The sequence below is a fragment of the Capricornis sumatraensis genome, chromosome 3 (assembly GCF_032405125.1).
Source record: "Capricornis sumatraensis isolate serow.1 chromosome 3, serow.2, whole genome shotgun sequence".
Classification (NCBI taxonomy): Eukaryota; Metazoa; Chordata; class Mammalia; order Artiodactyla; family Bovidae; genus Capricornis; species Capricornis sumatraensis.
This window is the reverse complement of record NC_091071.1, coordinates 171,776,927-171,794,467: the sequence shown is the minus strand read 5'-3', so window position 1 is coordinate 171,794,467 and position 17,541 is coordinate 171,776,927. Positions and strand designations below refer to the sequence as shown.

The 17,541-nt window shown below is 47.5% G+C and overlaps 1 protein-coding gene across 4 annotated transcripts in view; it reads left to right on the top strand.

Moving 5' to 3' along the window:
- Nucleotides 1–1,271: 1,271 nt before the first annotated feature.
- The window catches only part of MAN1C1 (mannosidase alpha class 1C member 1), a 147,731-nt gene continuing 131,461 nt past the window's right edge, over nucleotides 1,272–17,541 (top strand). For all 4 annotated transcript variants that reach the window (XM_068967326.1, XM_068967325.1, XM_068967322.1 and 1 more), the window contains exon 1: nucleotides 1,272–1,994. In XM_068967326.1, the coding sequence (XP_068823427.1) occupies nucleotides 1,455–1,994 (540 nt within the window). In that variant the 5' untranslated portion in view covers nucleotides 1,272–1,454. The remainder of the gene's footprint in view (nucleotides 1,995–17,541) is intronic.

The window sequence follows — 17,541 nt, the reverse complement described above, 5'->3', positions numbered from 1 at the left end:
CAGCCCAACGGGGATCCCTGCGAGGCAGCCAATGACCTCGCGCCGCTCTCCACCCCCCCGCCCTCGCCAACCCCGCGCAGCTGGACCATTGGTGCTGGTGGGCTGGGGGGGGCGTGTGCGCGGCGGCGCCGGCCCTTGGAGGGAGGGGGCGTGGCTTGGAGTCCCGGGCCCTCTCCCGGACTCGGGCTTAGGCCCCAGCACACTCCCCATCCCGGGTCGCCAGGCCAACTGGCCAGGCTGCGGCGCCGCGGCGGCGGTGGACGGCGGGGCGCGCGCAGTGGGCGTGGCCCGAGGGCGTGGCCCGGCGGGAGGCGGGGCCGCGGGCGCTGCCTCCGTGAAAGCCCGAGCTGCGGCGGCGGCGGCGGCGGCGGCGGGGGCGTCCGGGCTGTGTGTGCGCGCGTGTTGGGGCGCAGGCTCGGCGGCGGCGGCGGCGGCGGCGGCGGCGGCCCGTCTGGAGCGGCCGCGGCGAGGAAGCCAGCTGCAGCGGGGGAGGCGCAGCCGGGACTGCGCGCTCCGCGGAGCCGGCGGGCACCGGGAACAGGTGATCCCAGCGGGAACCCGGAGCCCTACCGAGAGTTGGCGGGGCGGGAGCCCGCACTCCGCCCCCCACCCCATCCCCAGCGCAGCTGCAGCCGCCCCCGCCGCGGCTGGTCGCGAACGGCACTGCGCCCCGGACCCGGCTCAGGCATCCCTCCGCTCCCGGGAGCCCCCCCACCCTGCCTCGCCTGGCTCAGAAGTGCCTGACCACCACCACCCCCAGCTCCCCGGCGCCCGCCCCGCGGCGGAGCAAAGTTGTGGACGTGTCCCGATAGCCAAAGCCGCCAGCGTTGTCGCGACCCGGCCGCTCCAGCGCGCTCTCAGAGCGCCACTGACAGCCCGGCCGCGTCACTCCCCCAGCCCCCGGGAGTCGACCCCTTCTGGAAACTGCTTCTGAGGCTCAAACTTTGGGCCGGGGTGGTTGGGGGTTGCTGAGGGCAGCTCAGCTCGGGGACGAGGCCTGCGGGCGCCCCTCCGCGTGGACGAGCCTGGGCGCCTCGGACGGCATGTGACGGGCTCCGGCGGCGGCCGCAGCGCGGGAAGGGGCGCGGGCCCCGCGGGCCCCGGCCGCGGCGAGGAGGGGCGGCGCGGCGGCCGGAGGGAAGGCTGCGGTGCGCGGTCGACCCTCGCGGGCCCGGGCCCCGAGCCTTCCTGCCTCGCTCGCCCGGGCCCCGCCGAGGCCGCCGCCGCCGCCGCCGCCGCTCCCCCTGTCCCGGCGCGGGAGGACTCTCTCCAAACTCCCTGAACTCCGGGAACAAGCCCCCCGAAAGGGCGAAACTCTCAGGGACCCCCACCCAGGGCGGCGCGCCCTCGACGACCTCTGCTCGCCGAGCCCAGCTGCTGACAAGTGCCTGGACTCTGAAGACCTCAGGAGCTCGGCCGGACCTGAGCGTGCCCCAAGCCCGTGCCGGGTCAAGATGCTCGTGAGGAAAGTGCCCGGCTTCGTCCCGGCCTCCCCTTGGGGGCTGCGGCTTCCGCAGAAGTTCGTCTTCCTTCTCTTCCTCTCCGGCCTGGTCACCCTGTGCTTCGGGGCCCTGTTCCTGCTGCCCAACTCCTCTCGCCTCAAGCGCCTCTTCCTGGCCCCTCGGACCCAGCAGCCCGGCCTGGAGGCGGTGGCCCAAGTCGCCAGCCACCCGCGGGCCCGCGGACAGGAATCTCCTCCCAACCCGGCCCCCGCGGCTCCAGCCCCGGGGGAGGATGACCCCGGCAGCCAAGCCAGTTCCCGGCGCAGAAAAGGGTGGCTGCGCCGCACGCACCCCACTGGACCCCGGGAGGAGGCCACGGCGGCCCGGGGCGGCGGCGCCACGGCCCTCAGACCCCAGGAGGGGAGCGTCCCCTCTAGCTTTGACTTCAAGGCATTCCGGAGCCGCCTCCGCCACCCGGTCCTGGGGACTAGGGCCGACAGGAGTAAGGAGCCCCACAGCCTAGTTCATACCCAGCGGGAGAAAATCAAGGAGGTAAGGACTCTCCTCCTCCTTCCACAGAATATTTTAAAAGATGGCTCTTGTGCTTCCATCCATCCTCGCTCACCCCCAGTCACTCCCGGGCTCCCTGACCTGCTCGAGGCCCTCCTCCCAAACTTCCCACCTTCAACTCCTTCCTGCACACTTTTCCAGCGCTGGGTTCAGTTAACCATCCACATTCCTGATAGAAGGCAGCAAAAACCCTAGACCAACTTTCCCTCACCCCCAGATTCTGGTCTTTCCAGTCTAGTCCTGAGCCCAGGTGGGCCTTGCTCCCTCCCTTTTGGAGATGCTAATAAGATTTGTGTGGAGTCTCTTCAGACGTCAACACTCCGATCTCATGGACTGTAGCCCACCAGGCTCCTCTGTCCAGGGGAGCCTCGAGGCAAGAATACGGAAGTGGGGTTCATTAATGGGCACCCTTTCTGTTTGAAGGGGCCAAGGGCCATGTTCTTTCTCACTGTGAGTCCTTAAGTCATGACATCTCCTAAACCCGTTTAGGATCTGCTACCTGGAAATCCAGAATTTGGGGGATACTTGATGTCTTGCAAGTATTTTGTAATCTAGCCAGCAACCCACAAGCCAGAAGATGTCCTACATTCTTACTAACTGTTTCTATTGAGCTTTGGAACAATTGTACATAATTGCATGTGATACAAGGAGCAGGGATCAATAAGGTAGTGGTAATGATACAGAAGCTCTGAGGTTATTGGCTTAATGAAGCAGGTCTTGGACTGGTTTCCTGTAGGGATTGTACCAGAGAGGGGTTAGATGGATCACTCTGACTCTGAATCTGAGTCCTAGTTTAACACACCAAAAGCGAATGCAGCCTCACCATGGCTTGGAGACAGTTGCCAAGCCACCACTGAAAACTAAATGTTCTGCTCAACCACTGTTAGAGCTGCCTGCTGTTGGAGCCGCCTGTATGAGGATTTTGCCTAGCACTGTGGAGGGGGCTGCAGTGACACCCCCAGACCACGAGGGGGCTGTGGGCAAGCAGTGGGGCAGGGTCTCCTCGCTAGAATCGAGAAGATGCTCCCCTGCGCCTGTGGACCCAGAAGGAAAGGACTGCTTCTATCTGGACCTCTTGGTTTGCTGCAGAGCAGTCAGCAAGTCTGCTCTGATTTCCAGGGAGAGCAGGCAGCAAGGGTCAGGACCTGCCTAGGGTGCCAAGACCTGCTCAGAGCCAGCTGAGAGCTGAGCTGCCCTCCTCCCCTTGTCCAGTCTACCCTCTCTCCCAGCGCCCACCTCTCCCCCAGTTACCTCTGCTGTTGTTACTCGGCTTTCTATGCTAAGCCCTGTGGAGACTCTATCTTACTGAATAACTAGCAACTGCTGGACATTTTGTGATGTCAGGATCGGAAATCACAAAAATCACACAAAGGAGTCCTTGATTCTTGTGTGCAAGTGTGCAGTCAGTTTCCAAATTCTTACTGAAATCCCAGAGGTTAATTGAGGCTTAGACGTTTCAGTAGCTAAGAAAGGGGCATCATTTCTCCCCCATTGGTTAAGGACCTGTGTTGTTGAATACTCACCTGAACCACTCCAGCTCCCTTTCCTAAAACTGCCTCTGAGCACATTAACCCTTTCAGACCTCCTCGGAAGGCAGTGACTCCCAGTGAAATTACATATAAAGTGCACGCATGCAGTTTTTCATGGGGTATAGAGCTGCCGTTAGATTTTCCAAAAGATCCTCCAAAGGATTAAGAATTAACTACTGTCCTCTTCGGAAGCAGTGCTTTCTGCATGTGCATCTAAGACTGTGACCCATTTCTGAAAGCCTGTGGTTGGGAGCCATGGTAGGAAGAGTGGGCTGGCCAGTGGGGAACCAAGTTCTGCCCCTCTATTACCAAGAGAACCTCTTTTGAGGGCAGGGGCTGTGGGCAGTGACTTGCAGTGGCTGGGGATGGTGGGAGGTGTAGAGATTCTGCTTTGCCAGTGAGTATAAAGTAACACAATGGGTGGAGGTTTGTGTTAGTTGCCAGATGTCTGGCTCTTTCTGTCTGGCGTCTCTGTACACCCCTGGTAGTAGATAGAAGCCTGCTTGTCTGTACCTTTAGTTCAGTGAACCCTCTCTTACCGTCTTGAAGACCGTAAGCTCCTCAGAATGGAGGGGACAGGACTATATGTACTATTATGTTTTGAAGCCTGTTGTCTCTTCAGGTGTCTTGAGTTTGGACCCCTCCCTTCCCCACCTTCCCAGATAACCTGAAATAAAAATGTGGGCAGTGGTCTGGTTTAGCTGTTAACACAGAATTAACTTCCCTGGTGTCCCACCTGATGAGGAATGCGTTTGACTGTTGCTGCAGGATGTCTTTATTTCCTTCTCATTTAAATTTCTATCTGTGCCGAGCCCAGGGGTAGATCATTTTAGAAAGGTGCCTGTTTTCAGAAAAGGGACTGCTGCTTTCCTCTCTGGCTTGTTCATTTCCAGACATGGATTGATTAGACCCCAGGAGCAGAGGAGGAGCTAGCATCAGATAAAAAGCGCTCTGTTCTTATAAGATGAGGTTTTTAAAGCAAAAGTAAGCATCAGGAGCGATTCAGAGAGGGTGATAAATGAGAGTGAATGAAGACTGGACACTCAGGCTCTAGATCAACGAAGTATACTTATGAACATTCTGGTGTGAGAGATGGACATGGACACAAGGTCTCTGCTGATAAGACGGGTTGAGGCTGCCTGTTCTGGTTGTTCACACATCAGGAAGCCATCTGTCACTGGAACCAAGGATTTCTCCTCACTTGTAATTTTGGAACCTTGGAGGAGGTAGTGTGGTGAAAAGGGGAACCCAGAGAACATGGGATTCAAGTGTCTGCTCAATCATCAGCTGTCTCACTTTGGACAAGCCACCTCCTCTCCTTCCTGGACCTTGTTTTTCCTTCTGTAAAGTGGGATGAGAGAGAGGAAAAGAGACTGGTTACATAAACTCTTGCTTCCAGACCCGTCCCCTAAGTAGACTGCCAGTCTGGCCAGGGACTCCTTAGCAGTTGGGCTTTTCCCAGCCCTGTTTTCAGCATGTCTCAGTTCCTTGAAGTTAGGGACAGTGTTGTGCTCTTGTTGATGATGGCTATGTGTTCACTGTTGTATCCCTAGCACCACATAGCTAAGTATTCCTGTCACACGTGTTGAACTTTAGAGACGGGACTGAACAGTGACAGATCCTCATCTTGGGCTCATCTTGGAGAGTGAAGGGGTCGGTAAGAATGAGAAACGGCTTGCTGACTGCTCTCCCTTACAGATCTGATGATAATATAGGAAATTATTGTTATACTTATGGTAGGGTCATAGGTAGGCTGCTATTCAAGTTCAGTAGACCTTTCTTACATATGACAAAAATTGATGCTTTTGAACTGTGGTGTTGGAGAAGACTCTTGAGAGTCCCTTGGACTGCAAGGAGATCCAACCAGTCCCTCCTAAAGGAAATCAGTCCTGAATATTCATTGGAAGGACTGATGCTGAAGCTGAAGCTCCGATATTTTGGCCTCCTGATGCAAAGAGCTGACTCTGATGCTGGGGAAGATTGAAGGCAGGAGGAGAAGGGGACGACAGGATGAGATGGTTGGATGGCATCACCGACTCGATGGACATGAGTTTGAGTAGGCCCCAGGAGTTGGTGATGGACAGGGAGGCCTGGCGTGCTGCAGTCCATGGGGTCGCAAAGAGTCAGACACGACTGAGCGACTGAACTGAACTGAACCCAGGACAAGAGTTGGGAGTGAATAGCTTTGCCAGGCTTATATCCCGATGAAAGGTTTCAGACAGTGTTGGGTCCTACTAATGATGGCTGGTTGCTAATCTAGAGAACCTCAATTGTCCCTTCCGGTGAAGGGGGCTTTTGTTAAAGGGAATTGGTCAGTGAGATTGGGGTATCCCTATAAACAATGTGCTCTTATGCACCACTGTATGTGGCAGTCTTCTTGGGTGTCCAGCCTGGGTTCAGGCCCTAGCCAAATCATCAACCCTGACCTCAGGTGAAAATTTCTGATTGTCATTGGGCCTCAGTTTTCACAGTAAAATGAAAGGATTGGCATTTAGGGAAGTCTTCTCTCCCATCTGTTCCCACTTGCTTTATTTATGGATCTGCCCAAGCACCTAGGATAGGATTTGACACTTCACTGGAGCCCAGATACTTGAATGAGTGGCTACAGTAAAGATCTTTAACTAACAGTTAAGGTTGCTGGTGGCAGAGGCTGGGTCTTCTTCCTGTGGGTACCTGGAATTCCAAGAGTTGCAGAGCAGAGGCCACAGCAAGGTTTGGGGGCTCAGCAGCTCTGTGACCCAAGAAGCCTTTTAGAAGTTGCAGTAATTTTCAAGTGCAACCTGAAGGGACTGGGGAGGGGGCAGCCGTGAGTAAAATCTTTCATGCCTGGATAGCAGGCATCTGGAAGATGCCCGAGTTATCTTGGAGTCCTGAGACTTGGCAGCGAGTGCCCCAGCTCTTGCCTTCCATGCCTGCTGTCTTAAGCCTCTAGGACGTTGCTGGTTATGATGTGTGACTATGTCCAGATAAGTCATCTTGGCAGATGATCTTTGCTCCCCACTGATGGGCTGGTTTGTTAGTCGCATGTGGTTTCTCTGTATATCTGATTTATCACTGCTAGTCTCAGGGACAGGTAGGAAAATTAAAAGGCTTTGTGTTCTTTGTAGCATGTGAATCTGAGCCTGTGAGATGTTCAGGATAATTAATATTAGGAACATCTTCAGATTTAAATAGCTTTCCTTCGAAGAGCTCTGTTTGAGTTGAAAATCCACTGAAGATTTTTACCCCCTTGTCCTTCAGTTTCTCTCCTGATGTATTTTCTGCTCTATGATACATTTAATATAGACAAGAAGACTGGCCTATAATAACTGGACAGGTCCCTTGGGAGACCCTCACATTGCATGCCCAGTCACACACTTCATCCTTCTTTTTAAGTGCTGCTTAGTACTAAGAGGGCTGCAAGTAGAGCAAAGTTTAGACCTTGTCCCCACCGGGTCTACAGCTTAACAACCACAGGCTGGGTGGGTCTCTACTTTCGTCGTGAGCTGCACCATGATTTTGGGGACTTGGTGCAGGCGTTCCGGGAGCAGTCATTTCTCAGGCCTCACATCTTTAACTCTGTCCTTAGTGTTAGGTTTAGAAACACATAGTGCAATGACTTTTAAAAGTCAGCTGCTTATTTCACACTGTTGTTAGCAGGGGCGGGGGGGGGGGGGGGGCGAGAATATAGATTCCCTGCAGTTTTCAGAGTGACTGATTTACATCCGAGCTCAAGAAATGCCTTTTCTCTAGCTCTCCCCTAAGACTGATCCATTACTCTACCAAAAATAAATATTGTGATATATATCACGCATAGTTTGCTCAAAGGGACTTACATCTTTTCTCTTATTGAAAAAAATAAATCAGGCTCACGGATTGGAAAGCCTCATGCAGGGAAGCTGTTTGGTAATCTAGGTGGGCAACCAGCCTATGGGTACTGCCTCTGGCATGGGAAAGGCGATTGATTGCCCCTGCATCCTAAGTTGAATCTGCACCAAGGGAGGTGGCGAGGGCTTCAGGAAATTCTCCCCCTGCCTTGCTTTCATTGGCCAAGTCAGGAAAGCTTTCACGAGAGTGTGATGGACAGGATTCAAGAGAGAGCAGTGGGCACTTGTTACGTTAACTTTAAAAGATGTGCCATACATGGAGCAGGCTTCCCTGATAGCTCAGCCAGTAAAGAATCCGCCTGCAATGCAGGAGACCCCGATTTGATTTCTGGATCGGGAAGATCCCCTGGAGAAGGGATAGGCTACCCACTCCAGTTTTCTGGCCTGGAGAATTCCATGGACTGTATTGTCCATGGGGTCGTAAAGAGTCGGACATGACTGAGTGACTTTCACATACATGGAGCAGGAATGAGTGTCCTGAACCAAGAATGATTATTATTCCAGTTCTGTACAACTGCAGCCCCAAAAAGACTGGGCTCATTGAAACAATAAGCTCTGGTTCTTCATTTCCCATTGTCTCAGCACCAAGGCCTTATGAACCAGTGTTTGCATACTCTGGGGGAAAAAACAGATTTTTTTAAGCTCTGAATTCTCATGGCACATGATGGTAAGGAAAAGAAACTGGAGATTCCTTAAGAAGTTCTGAGGACCCAAGGATCCAAGTCCCCCTTCCCTCCTTCACCCCCACTCAGCTTTGGTGACTGGCTAATAGCCAAGGCAGTATGGTTTTGGTTCTCTTAAATGCAGGGTGTGGCTGAGATAGCTGGAAGTCAGATCTACTTTTTGGTTTCTCCATCCCCGAAGAAAACTGAAACCATGGAGGCCACAGCTGTAGGCTGTGGCCCAGTTGTACGTGTTTCTTCCCTTGAGAAGGCTGTTTTCTAACATTGGGGTTGAGGTCTCCCCACACTTGACAGGCAGGTGGTCAGAAGAGCCCTTATTCACAAGAGAGCCTGAATATGTCTCCTAACTCTGAGTTTTCATTAATTAAAAGCTGAGGCCAGAGCGGTTCTCCATCTGTTTCAGTGCAGTATTGCAGTGGTACAGAAGAAACTTGGGCATCCTGATTAGTGTCCTTAACAGATAAGCAATAATTATCCTTTTCCCTGGCATGCTCTGGGAGTCAGCTGCTCTATAGACGAAACTTCTAGGTAAATAGCTTTCGCTGAATAACAACCATTGTCAGTGGCTGATAGATTTTTCTCCCCTCATTTCACCTCTACTGTGACTTGGGGGTCACCATAAAATCCACTGTGCAACACAGCATATCCCATTAGGCCCTGATGAATCATTTAGGTAAGTCTCTCACTGCCTTATTTATTTATTTATTTTTTGCTGTGATGGAGGTGGTGGTAGTGGTTGTTTAATTGCTAAGTCATGTCTGACTCTTTGCAGTCTCATGGACTGAAGCACACCAGGCTCTTCTGTCCTCTACTGTCTCCTGGAGTTTGCTCAAATTCATGTCCAGTGAGTCAGTGATGCTATATAACTGTCTTATCCTCAGCCGTCCCATTTTCCTTTTGCCTTCAACCTTTCCCAGAATCAGGGTTATTTCCAGTGAGTCAGTTCTTCACATCAGGTGGCCAAAGTATTGGTGCTTCAGCAACAGTCCTTCCAAAGAATCAGGGTTGATTTCCTCTAGGATTGACTGGTTGGATCTCCTTGCAGTCCAAGGGACTCAAGAGTCTTCTCCAACACCACGGTTCAAATGCATCAACTCTTCAGTGCTCAGCCTTCTTTATGGCCCAATTCTCATGTCCGTACATGACTACTGAAAAAACCATAGCTTTGCCCCTAAAGACCTTTGTTGGCAAAGTGATGTCTCTACTTTTCAATATGCTGTCTAGGTTTGTCATAGCTTTCCTTCCAAGGAGCAAGCATTTTTCACTTTCATGGGTGCAGTCACTGTCTGCAGTGATTTTGGAGCCCAAGGAAACTAGTTATTTATTTAAGTGTAACTTACATATCCCACTCCAGTACTCTTGCCTGGAAAATCCCATGGGCGGAGGAGTCTGGTAGGCTGCAGTCCATGGGATCTCGAAGAGTGGGACACGACGGAGCACCTTCACTTTCACTTTTCACTTTCATGCATTGGAGAAGGAAATGGCCACCCACTCCAGTGTTCTTGCCTGGAGAATCCCAGGGAAGGGGGAGCCTGGTGGGCTGCCGACTCTGGGGTCGCACAGAGTCGGACACGACTGAAGCGACTTAGCAGCAGCAGCAACTTACATATAGGCAATTGCACAGATCTTAAATATACAGTTTGCTAAATTTTAACAACTGCAGAAAACCATGTAAACCACACCCCTAGGAAGATATAGAACGTTTCCATCACCCAGACAGTTCCATCTGCTCCTTCTCAATCAGTCCCCCATCATCCATACCCAAACACTGTTTTGATTTGTCGCCAGAGATTAGTCTCACCTGCTCTAGAACTCCAACTAAATGGAGTAGTACGATATATGCCATTCTGTGCAAAACTTTATTTCACCGAGGCTAATGCTTTTGAAACTCATTCATGTTGTGTGTAGCGGTATTTCATTTCTTTTTGTTGAGATGTATTCCATTGTATGAATATCCCACGATTTGTTTATTCATTCACATGTGGTTGGACCTTTGGTTGTTTCCAGTGTTTGGCTATTATGAATAAAGCTGTTATGAACATTTTATGCACAAGTCTTTATGTAGGTATATTTTCTTTTGTGTCAACATCTAGGAATATCATTGCTGGCTCACAGAGTAAATGTATGTTTATAGGAAAGTGGAAACACTTTTCCCAAATAGGTAGACCATTATATACTCCCACCAGCAGTGTGTGAGAGTTCTGCATCGCCTACACTTGCTATTGTCCACCTTTTTCGGTTTAGCCATTCTATTTGATGTATAGTACTGAGCGCCAAAGAATTGATGCTTTTGAACTGTGGTATTGGAGAAGACTCTTGAGAGTCCCTCGGATTGCAAGGAGATCCAACCAGTCCATCCTAAAGGAAATCAGTCCTGGGTGTTCATTGGAAGGACTGATGCTGAAGCTGAAACTCCAATACTTTGGCCCACCTCTTGCGAAGAGTTAACTCATTGGAAAAGACTCTGATGCTGGGAGGGATTGGGGGCAGGAGGAGAAGGGGACAACAGAGGATGAGATGGCTGGATGGCATCACCGACTTGATGGACATGAGTTTGGGTGAACTCCGGGAGTTGGTGATGGACAGGGAGTCCTGGTGTTCTGCGATTCATGGGGTCGCAAAGAGTCGGACATGACTGAGCAACTGAACTGAACTGAATATTTAGTTGAAGTTTTAATTTTCGTTTTCCTGTTAGCTATTGTTATTGAATATCTTTTCATATGTTTATCTGCCATTTCTTTATCTTTTAAGGGTATGTTCGGATCTTTTGCGCCTCCCCCTTAAAAATTTTTTTTTTATTTGTACTTATCATCTTATTGAATTCTAGAAATCCTTTGCATATCCTGGATATATGTCATTTGTCAGATGTATATATACATGGGCTTCCCAGGTGGCTCAGCAGTAAAGAATCTGCCTGCCAATGCAGGAGATGTGAGTTTGATACCTGGGTCAGGAAGATCCCCTGGAAAAGGAAATAGCAACCCACTCCAGTATTTTTGCCTGGGAAATCCCATGCAGAGGAGCCTGGTGGGCTACAGTCCATGAGTTTGCAGAAGAATCAGACGTGACCAAGTGACTAAGCAATAACATATATTCCTAAATTCATACTCTATGATGTATTTTTTCATTTTCTTGATGTGCAGAAGTTTTAAATTTTGATGAAATCTGGTGTATCAATGTTTTCTTTTATGGTGGTACTCTTGTGTGGATTAAAAATTTTATTTTGTTTACCCAAAGGTCATGAAGGTAGTCTCCTTTCAGTTCTGGCAGCTTGATCATTTTAGTTTTTACATTTGAGTCTTTTCATTTACTTCAAATTAACTTTTGTATGTGGTTGAGGTTCTTTATTTCCATTTAAATGTCTAGTTGTTTAGTGCCGCTTGTTGAAAAAGCTTTGTTTCCCCCTTGGAATTGCTTTGATGCCTTGTTAATTTATCATATGTATTTGGTTCTGTTTCTGGACTCTTCTGTTCTATTGATTTGTCTTTATGCCAATTTATACTATCTTTTTTTGAGTGTGATTGGCTTTAAGCAAACCATCTTGCTGTTTGTTTCCTGGAATTTTTTTGGCTTTTTTTTTTAAGGTTTTTTTTTTTTTTAATTGAAGTATAGTTGATTTCCAGTGCTGCGTTAATTTCAGTTGTACAGCAGAGTGATTCAGTTTTTTATATATCTTCGCTTTCAGTTTCTTTTCTATTACAGGTTGTTATATTGAATAGCGTTCCCTGTGTTACATAGTAGGTCCTTGCTGTCAATCCATACTGTCCTGATGCTGGAGCTCTATAGTTAAGTCTTAAAGACAGGCAGTGTGATTTCTCCACCTTTGAACTTTTTTTTTTTTTTTTTAATGGCTTCAGTTACTATGAGTCCTTTACATTTCTGAAGTACATTTGAGAATAAGTACATCCGTTTCTATGAAGAATCATGCTGGGATTTTTATTGGATTTGTCTTGAACCTATAAATCAAATTCCTCTGAACATTTTTTTTAAGTGTAGGGCTACTGTTGACTGATTCTTACAGCTTTTGTTTTCTGAAAATGCCTCTATTTGCCCTCCTCTTAAAAGAATATATTTGTTGGATATCAAATTTTAAGTTGATCCCCTCCCCGCCGACCACCCTTTCTTTGTATGAACGAACCACTGTCTTGTAACTTGTATTGCTTCTGAGGAAAGATCAGAGTATATTCCCCTGTGTATAGTGTCTTTCTCTTCCCTTTGGATGCTATTAAGATTTTCTCTTTAAGTCATCTGACAATGTACCTAAATGTGGATGTAATGGTTTATCCTTCTTGGGGTTTGTTGAGCTTCTTGTGTCTATGGGTTGATATTTTTATCAAGTTAGAAAAAAATTTGGCCCTTAGGTCTTCAATATTTTTCCTACCCCAATATACCTCCTTTTGTTTTAGAACTTTACTTACATATAAGTTAAATTGTTTGATATTTTCCTAGAAGTCACTGAATTTATGCTCATTTTCTTTTCAATCTTTATCTCTGCACTTTGGTGTAGATACTTTATGTTAACCCATCTTCAATTTCACTGAAATTTTCTTCTGTAGTGTCCAATCTATTGCTAAGCCCACCCAGTGAATTTTTAATTTTCAGGTATTTTTTTTAACCTCTCAGTTCAGTTCAGTTGCTCAGTTGTGTCTGACTCTTTGCGACCACATAGACTGCAGTGTGCCAGGCCTCCCTGTCCATCACCAACTCCCAGAGTTTACTCTAACTCAACTCCATTGAGTCGGTGATACCATCCAACCATCTCATCCTCTGTCGTCCCCTTCTCTTCCCACCTTCAATCTTTCCCAGCTTCAGAGTCTTTTCCAGTGAGTCAGCTCTTCGCATCAGGTGGCCAAAGTATTGGAGTTTCAGCTTCAACATCAGTCCTTTCAACACACACTCAGGACTGATCTCCTTTAGGATGGACTGGTTGGATCTCCTTGCTGTCCAAGGGACTCTCAAAAGCCTTCTCCAACACCACAGTTCAAAAGCATCAATTCTTCAGCACTCAGCTTTCTTTATAGTCCAACTCTCACATCCATACATGACTACTGGATAAACCATAGCCTTGACTAGACGGACGTTTGTTGGCAAAGTAATGTCTCTGCTTTTTAATATGCTGTCTAGGTTGGTCATAGCTTTTCTTCCAAGAAGCAAGAGTCTTAATTTCATGGCTGCAGTCACCATCTGCAGTGATTTTGGAGCCCAGAAATATAAAGTCTGCCTCTGTTCCCACTGTTTCCCCATCTATTTGCCATGAAGTGATGGGACCGGATGCCATGATCTTAATTTCTGAATGTTGAGCTTTAAACCAACTTTTTCACTCTCCTCTCTCACTTTCATCAAGAGGCTCTTTACTTCTTCGCTTTCTGCCGTAACTGTGGTGTCATCTGCATATCTGAGGTTATTGATATTTCTTCCAGCAGTCTTGATTCCAGCTTGTGCTTCCTCCAGCCCAGCGTTTCTCATGATGTGCTCTGCATATAAGTAAAATAAGCAGGGTGACAGTGTACAGCCTTGACGTACTCCTTTTCCTATTTGGAACCAGTCTGTTGTTTCATGTCCAGTTCTAAGTGTTGCTTCCTGACCTGCATACAGATTTCTCAGGAGGCAGGTCAGGTGCTCTGGTGTTCCCATCCTCTTGAAGAAGTTCCCACAATTTGTTGTGATTTTAACCTCTAGAATTTCCGTTCGGACCTTTTTCATTGTTTTGAGCTCTCCAGTGTTTCACATGTGCTCACTCATTGTTTCCATCTTGCCCTTTAAATCCTAAGGCACATCTATAATAGCTTTTCAGAACGTCTTCTTTGTCATTCTTGGGTCTATCCCTGTTGACTGTTTTACCTCTTGGTTACGGGTCACATTTTCCTTCATCTTCATGTAACTACTGATTGGTAAAACATTTTCTGCCAAACACTGTGAATGTACTTTTTTGAGATTCTAGATTCATCTGCTTTGTTTTTAAACTCTGCTTTTAAGTCGTTTTTATCCCCCTCTTCTGTCAGGCTGACAGCTCTTACATCTCTGGGTTGTCCAGATGCCTGCTTCTGGCCAGTTTATTCTCTACTCTTCCTATTTTGCTATTTTCTAATCTGCAGATGGCTGGGAAACATTCAGTCTATCTTGTTAGCATTATCTATGAAGTACAAATAGATAGACCTTGAGTAGGTCTCAGAAGACTCCTGAATGAAGTGTATAAACTTGACACATTTTGGTACAGTTTAAATATTTAAAGATTCTCACTTACTTTTGGTAGTTGGTATGAGATGCATGAAATATAATTTTGTGTTGAAATTATATCCTGAATAAATAGAGTAGCTCTCAAAGGGGTTGAGATCATCTCTGGTTGATGTCATCTGAAATTATCTGTGCATTTTTTGCTCATCTGCTTTGAGGTGTTATAAGAAATACTTGTTGCTCTCTGTGACATTCTAGCAGTCTCTCTTAGTGTGACTTTCCTCTCAGAATTTTTTAATCTGTCAAATATTTTCTCTAGCCTCTCTACCTTAACTCTAATGATGAATTTTTAGAAACTTGGTTTGTAAATCCCCACATAAAAAAAGGTATTCGTATAGGCCAAATTGCTGATTATTGATCAGAAGGAAGCTAAATATACATGGCTGAAGGATTTTTACATGGCTGTGGGTCTGATCTCTTATCTCCCGTCATTCAGCAAAGTTCAGTAGGAAATAAATGTAGTGTATTATTGCAAAGGCTATCTTTAATTTCATTCGTCTCATTTGGGGTGTGGGGGGGGGTGTTGAATTAAAGTTCCAGGTCTCTTATTTAAGATCTCTTTCCTCCACTTTCATTCCTGGAATGAGCTTTTCAGAGGTTAAACCTAAACTTTGCCAAGTAAATGCCGATCTGTTGGAAAGACATTGGCACCTTTTTTGTTTTTCTGTACTTGTGTTCTTGACCTAAATCAGCAAAACTTCCTCTTTTCCAGCTCTCCCAGAAGCCATTCTCCATCTGTCACATACTTTACAGAGCTCTGGAGTAGTCTTGGTTTTTAATGATAAGAATCAGTGGGAAAAGAAGACTTAAATTTCTTGCTTTCAGAACTGGACCTTTTAGCGAGCAACCTATGAATATAATCAATTTTCCTGCTTTAGACTATAAGGAAAGCTTTTGTAGAGCAAGGTTCACGTTTCGACAGAGAAATAGCAGCTCCGTCTAGGGCTTCTTTAGCAGTTTCAGCTGCAGGTCTTTCAGGGTGCATACTTCTGCAGAGGGCAGAGACTTCACACTGATGTAGTCTCAGAGGTGGTCTTGTGTAATAGCGGCCCTGTAATCATGGTAGGAGCTCTGGTTATCAATCCTTGAGTAACTAAGAATGGTACCAGAGTGGCGTCGGTCCAGATGGAGTTGAGGGAGACAAACAGCCTTAGCCTTTCCTGTGATTAGGCTCTGGATTAGATTAAAGCATAATCAGATTCTCTGTGATCTGAGTAAAGTGCTCTCAAATTTGGCACCAGCGGGAGCAGTTTGTCAACCCTGGAATTTGAAGTTTTCTTGCATGTCAGAGAAGAGGTTTCTGACTCTCTTCTCCCTGTACCATCCATTGTCTTTAAATTCTCCCCGGAGGAGTTTCCAGGGGGCCTGCTTTGAAGGGGAGTAGAGGCTGGACCAGGCTGATACCTAACCTCATGGACAGATGAGATCAAAGATTCCTTGTGTGTGTGATATTCTTAGTAGAGCCCTTGCATCCCATTAAGAGTTTAGCTTGTCCCCACAGCAGGCTTGTGGCATACATGGCAGGGCGATAATCCCTTTTTATAGCTCAGGGAATGAACACCCTGCAAAGGCAGTAAGTGACCAGCTCCAGGCCCTGCCAGTTTAAATGGTGATGCAGTGACTCAGACCTCCCCTCCTGACTCTGGTTAACATTCTTTCTATTACGTTATCTGAAGGGTCAAGGTTGATCATTTAGAGGAAGAGTTTTCACTTTGGGGTGAAATAAAGTAGAAATTGTCATAGTCTTGGTTGACATTGAACAGAACGGGTCTCACGAATCTCTAGAACAGGGATTCTAACCTTGATTGCAGTCTGGAACTCCCCACGGGTCTCTTAGTAAATACTGATACTCAAGTTCCTACCCCAGAGGTTCTGGTTTAATTGGCCTGGAATACAGCACGGGCACTGGGATTTTTAAACAGTTCCCAGATGGTTTTAATGTACAGCTATGTTTCAGGACTCGTCTTCACCTAAGCTGTATCTCCTTTCTGACTATATTTCTCTTTTACCCACTTATAGAAGAGGTTGGAAATTTTCTATATTTATTAAGACCAGGATCGGGTCAGATGTGCTGGAGAAAAGACTCAATTAAAACTGAGGTTTCCAGTGTTAAGAGCATAAACTATTAACATCAAGAGAAGCCATAAATTTATTTAAAGAAAAAGATCTTGGAAACAGACATTGTTATACACACCAAAGGCTATATGAGCTAGAGAAAATTAGAGATGAATCTCTGGCTTTAAGGAATTTCACTGTGTAATGTGTCGGAATCATTTCCCACTGTATACAGATGCATGGAAGAAAGGAAACCTCAGTCACCTGCGAAGTACTTGCCTGTCCCACATAAATCTTTTTTGGGGGAAGCAGGCAGAACATAAACACCTAGAATGAAAATATTTGCTTGTCCAGAAAGTGGTTTCTCACCCCCACCCCTGTGACTGCCTCTGCCCCTTTCCAGTTAGCAGAGCAGCCTTTTGTTGCTGCTTGGGCCCTAAAATCAAATCACAGCTGCTCAGGAAGAAGATACTGAAGTAAAAGAGCCGAACTCAGTCCCAGGTGTTCAGGCTCAGGGCAGGAGTGCTGCAGTTTCATATCATCACTGCCTTGCCAGGTGTTGGATGTGACTGAATCTGAGAATTGCTGCCCTGGGTTGATCAGATCACATCTACCCAGGCCCCCTCCGTGTGGAAGCCGCAGGAGGTGAAAATACGCCATAGATGAGTGTGAGCCTCCTTCCCACGGCTTTGTGATGGGCCCCCTGAGAGCTCCGTCTCCATGCAAGAAACCTTTGAATTTTCAACCTGTGCCAAGTTGCGATCTTTCGTCAATCTGCCCCAGCTATTTCTAGCAAATTCTTTGGCTGACGTGGCACATGGAACAAAGTCCTATTAATGACAAACTTATTTCATTCCAGCTTCAAGCGGTGGACATTTAGCGTAGGAGCGTTAATGGAGAGGCAGACTTCAGAGAAGAAATTTCCTTCTGCTGTTAAATCTTATATTAAACCGTGCTCACTCAGAGGCCTCTGGCTGCGGGAAGCAGTGACGAGGGTGGAACTCGGCAGATGGCTGTCGCTGTGGTTTCCTGGAGGCCTGTGCGGGGAGACGATTGTTTATATATTGGTTTTCATTTATGTATTGGTCTTATTTTCATCTTCCTGAGGTGCCCAGATGCTATGGTGATAGATTGGTTGGAAACGACTCATTTGTCAGGGTTC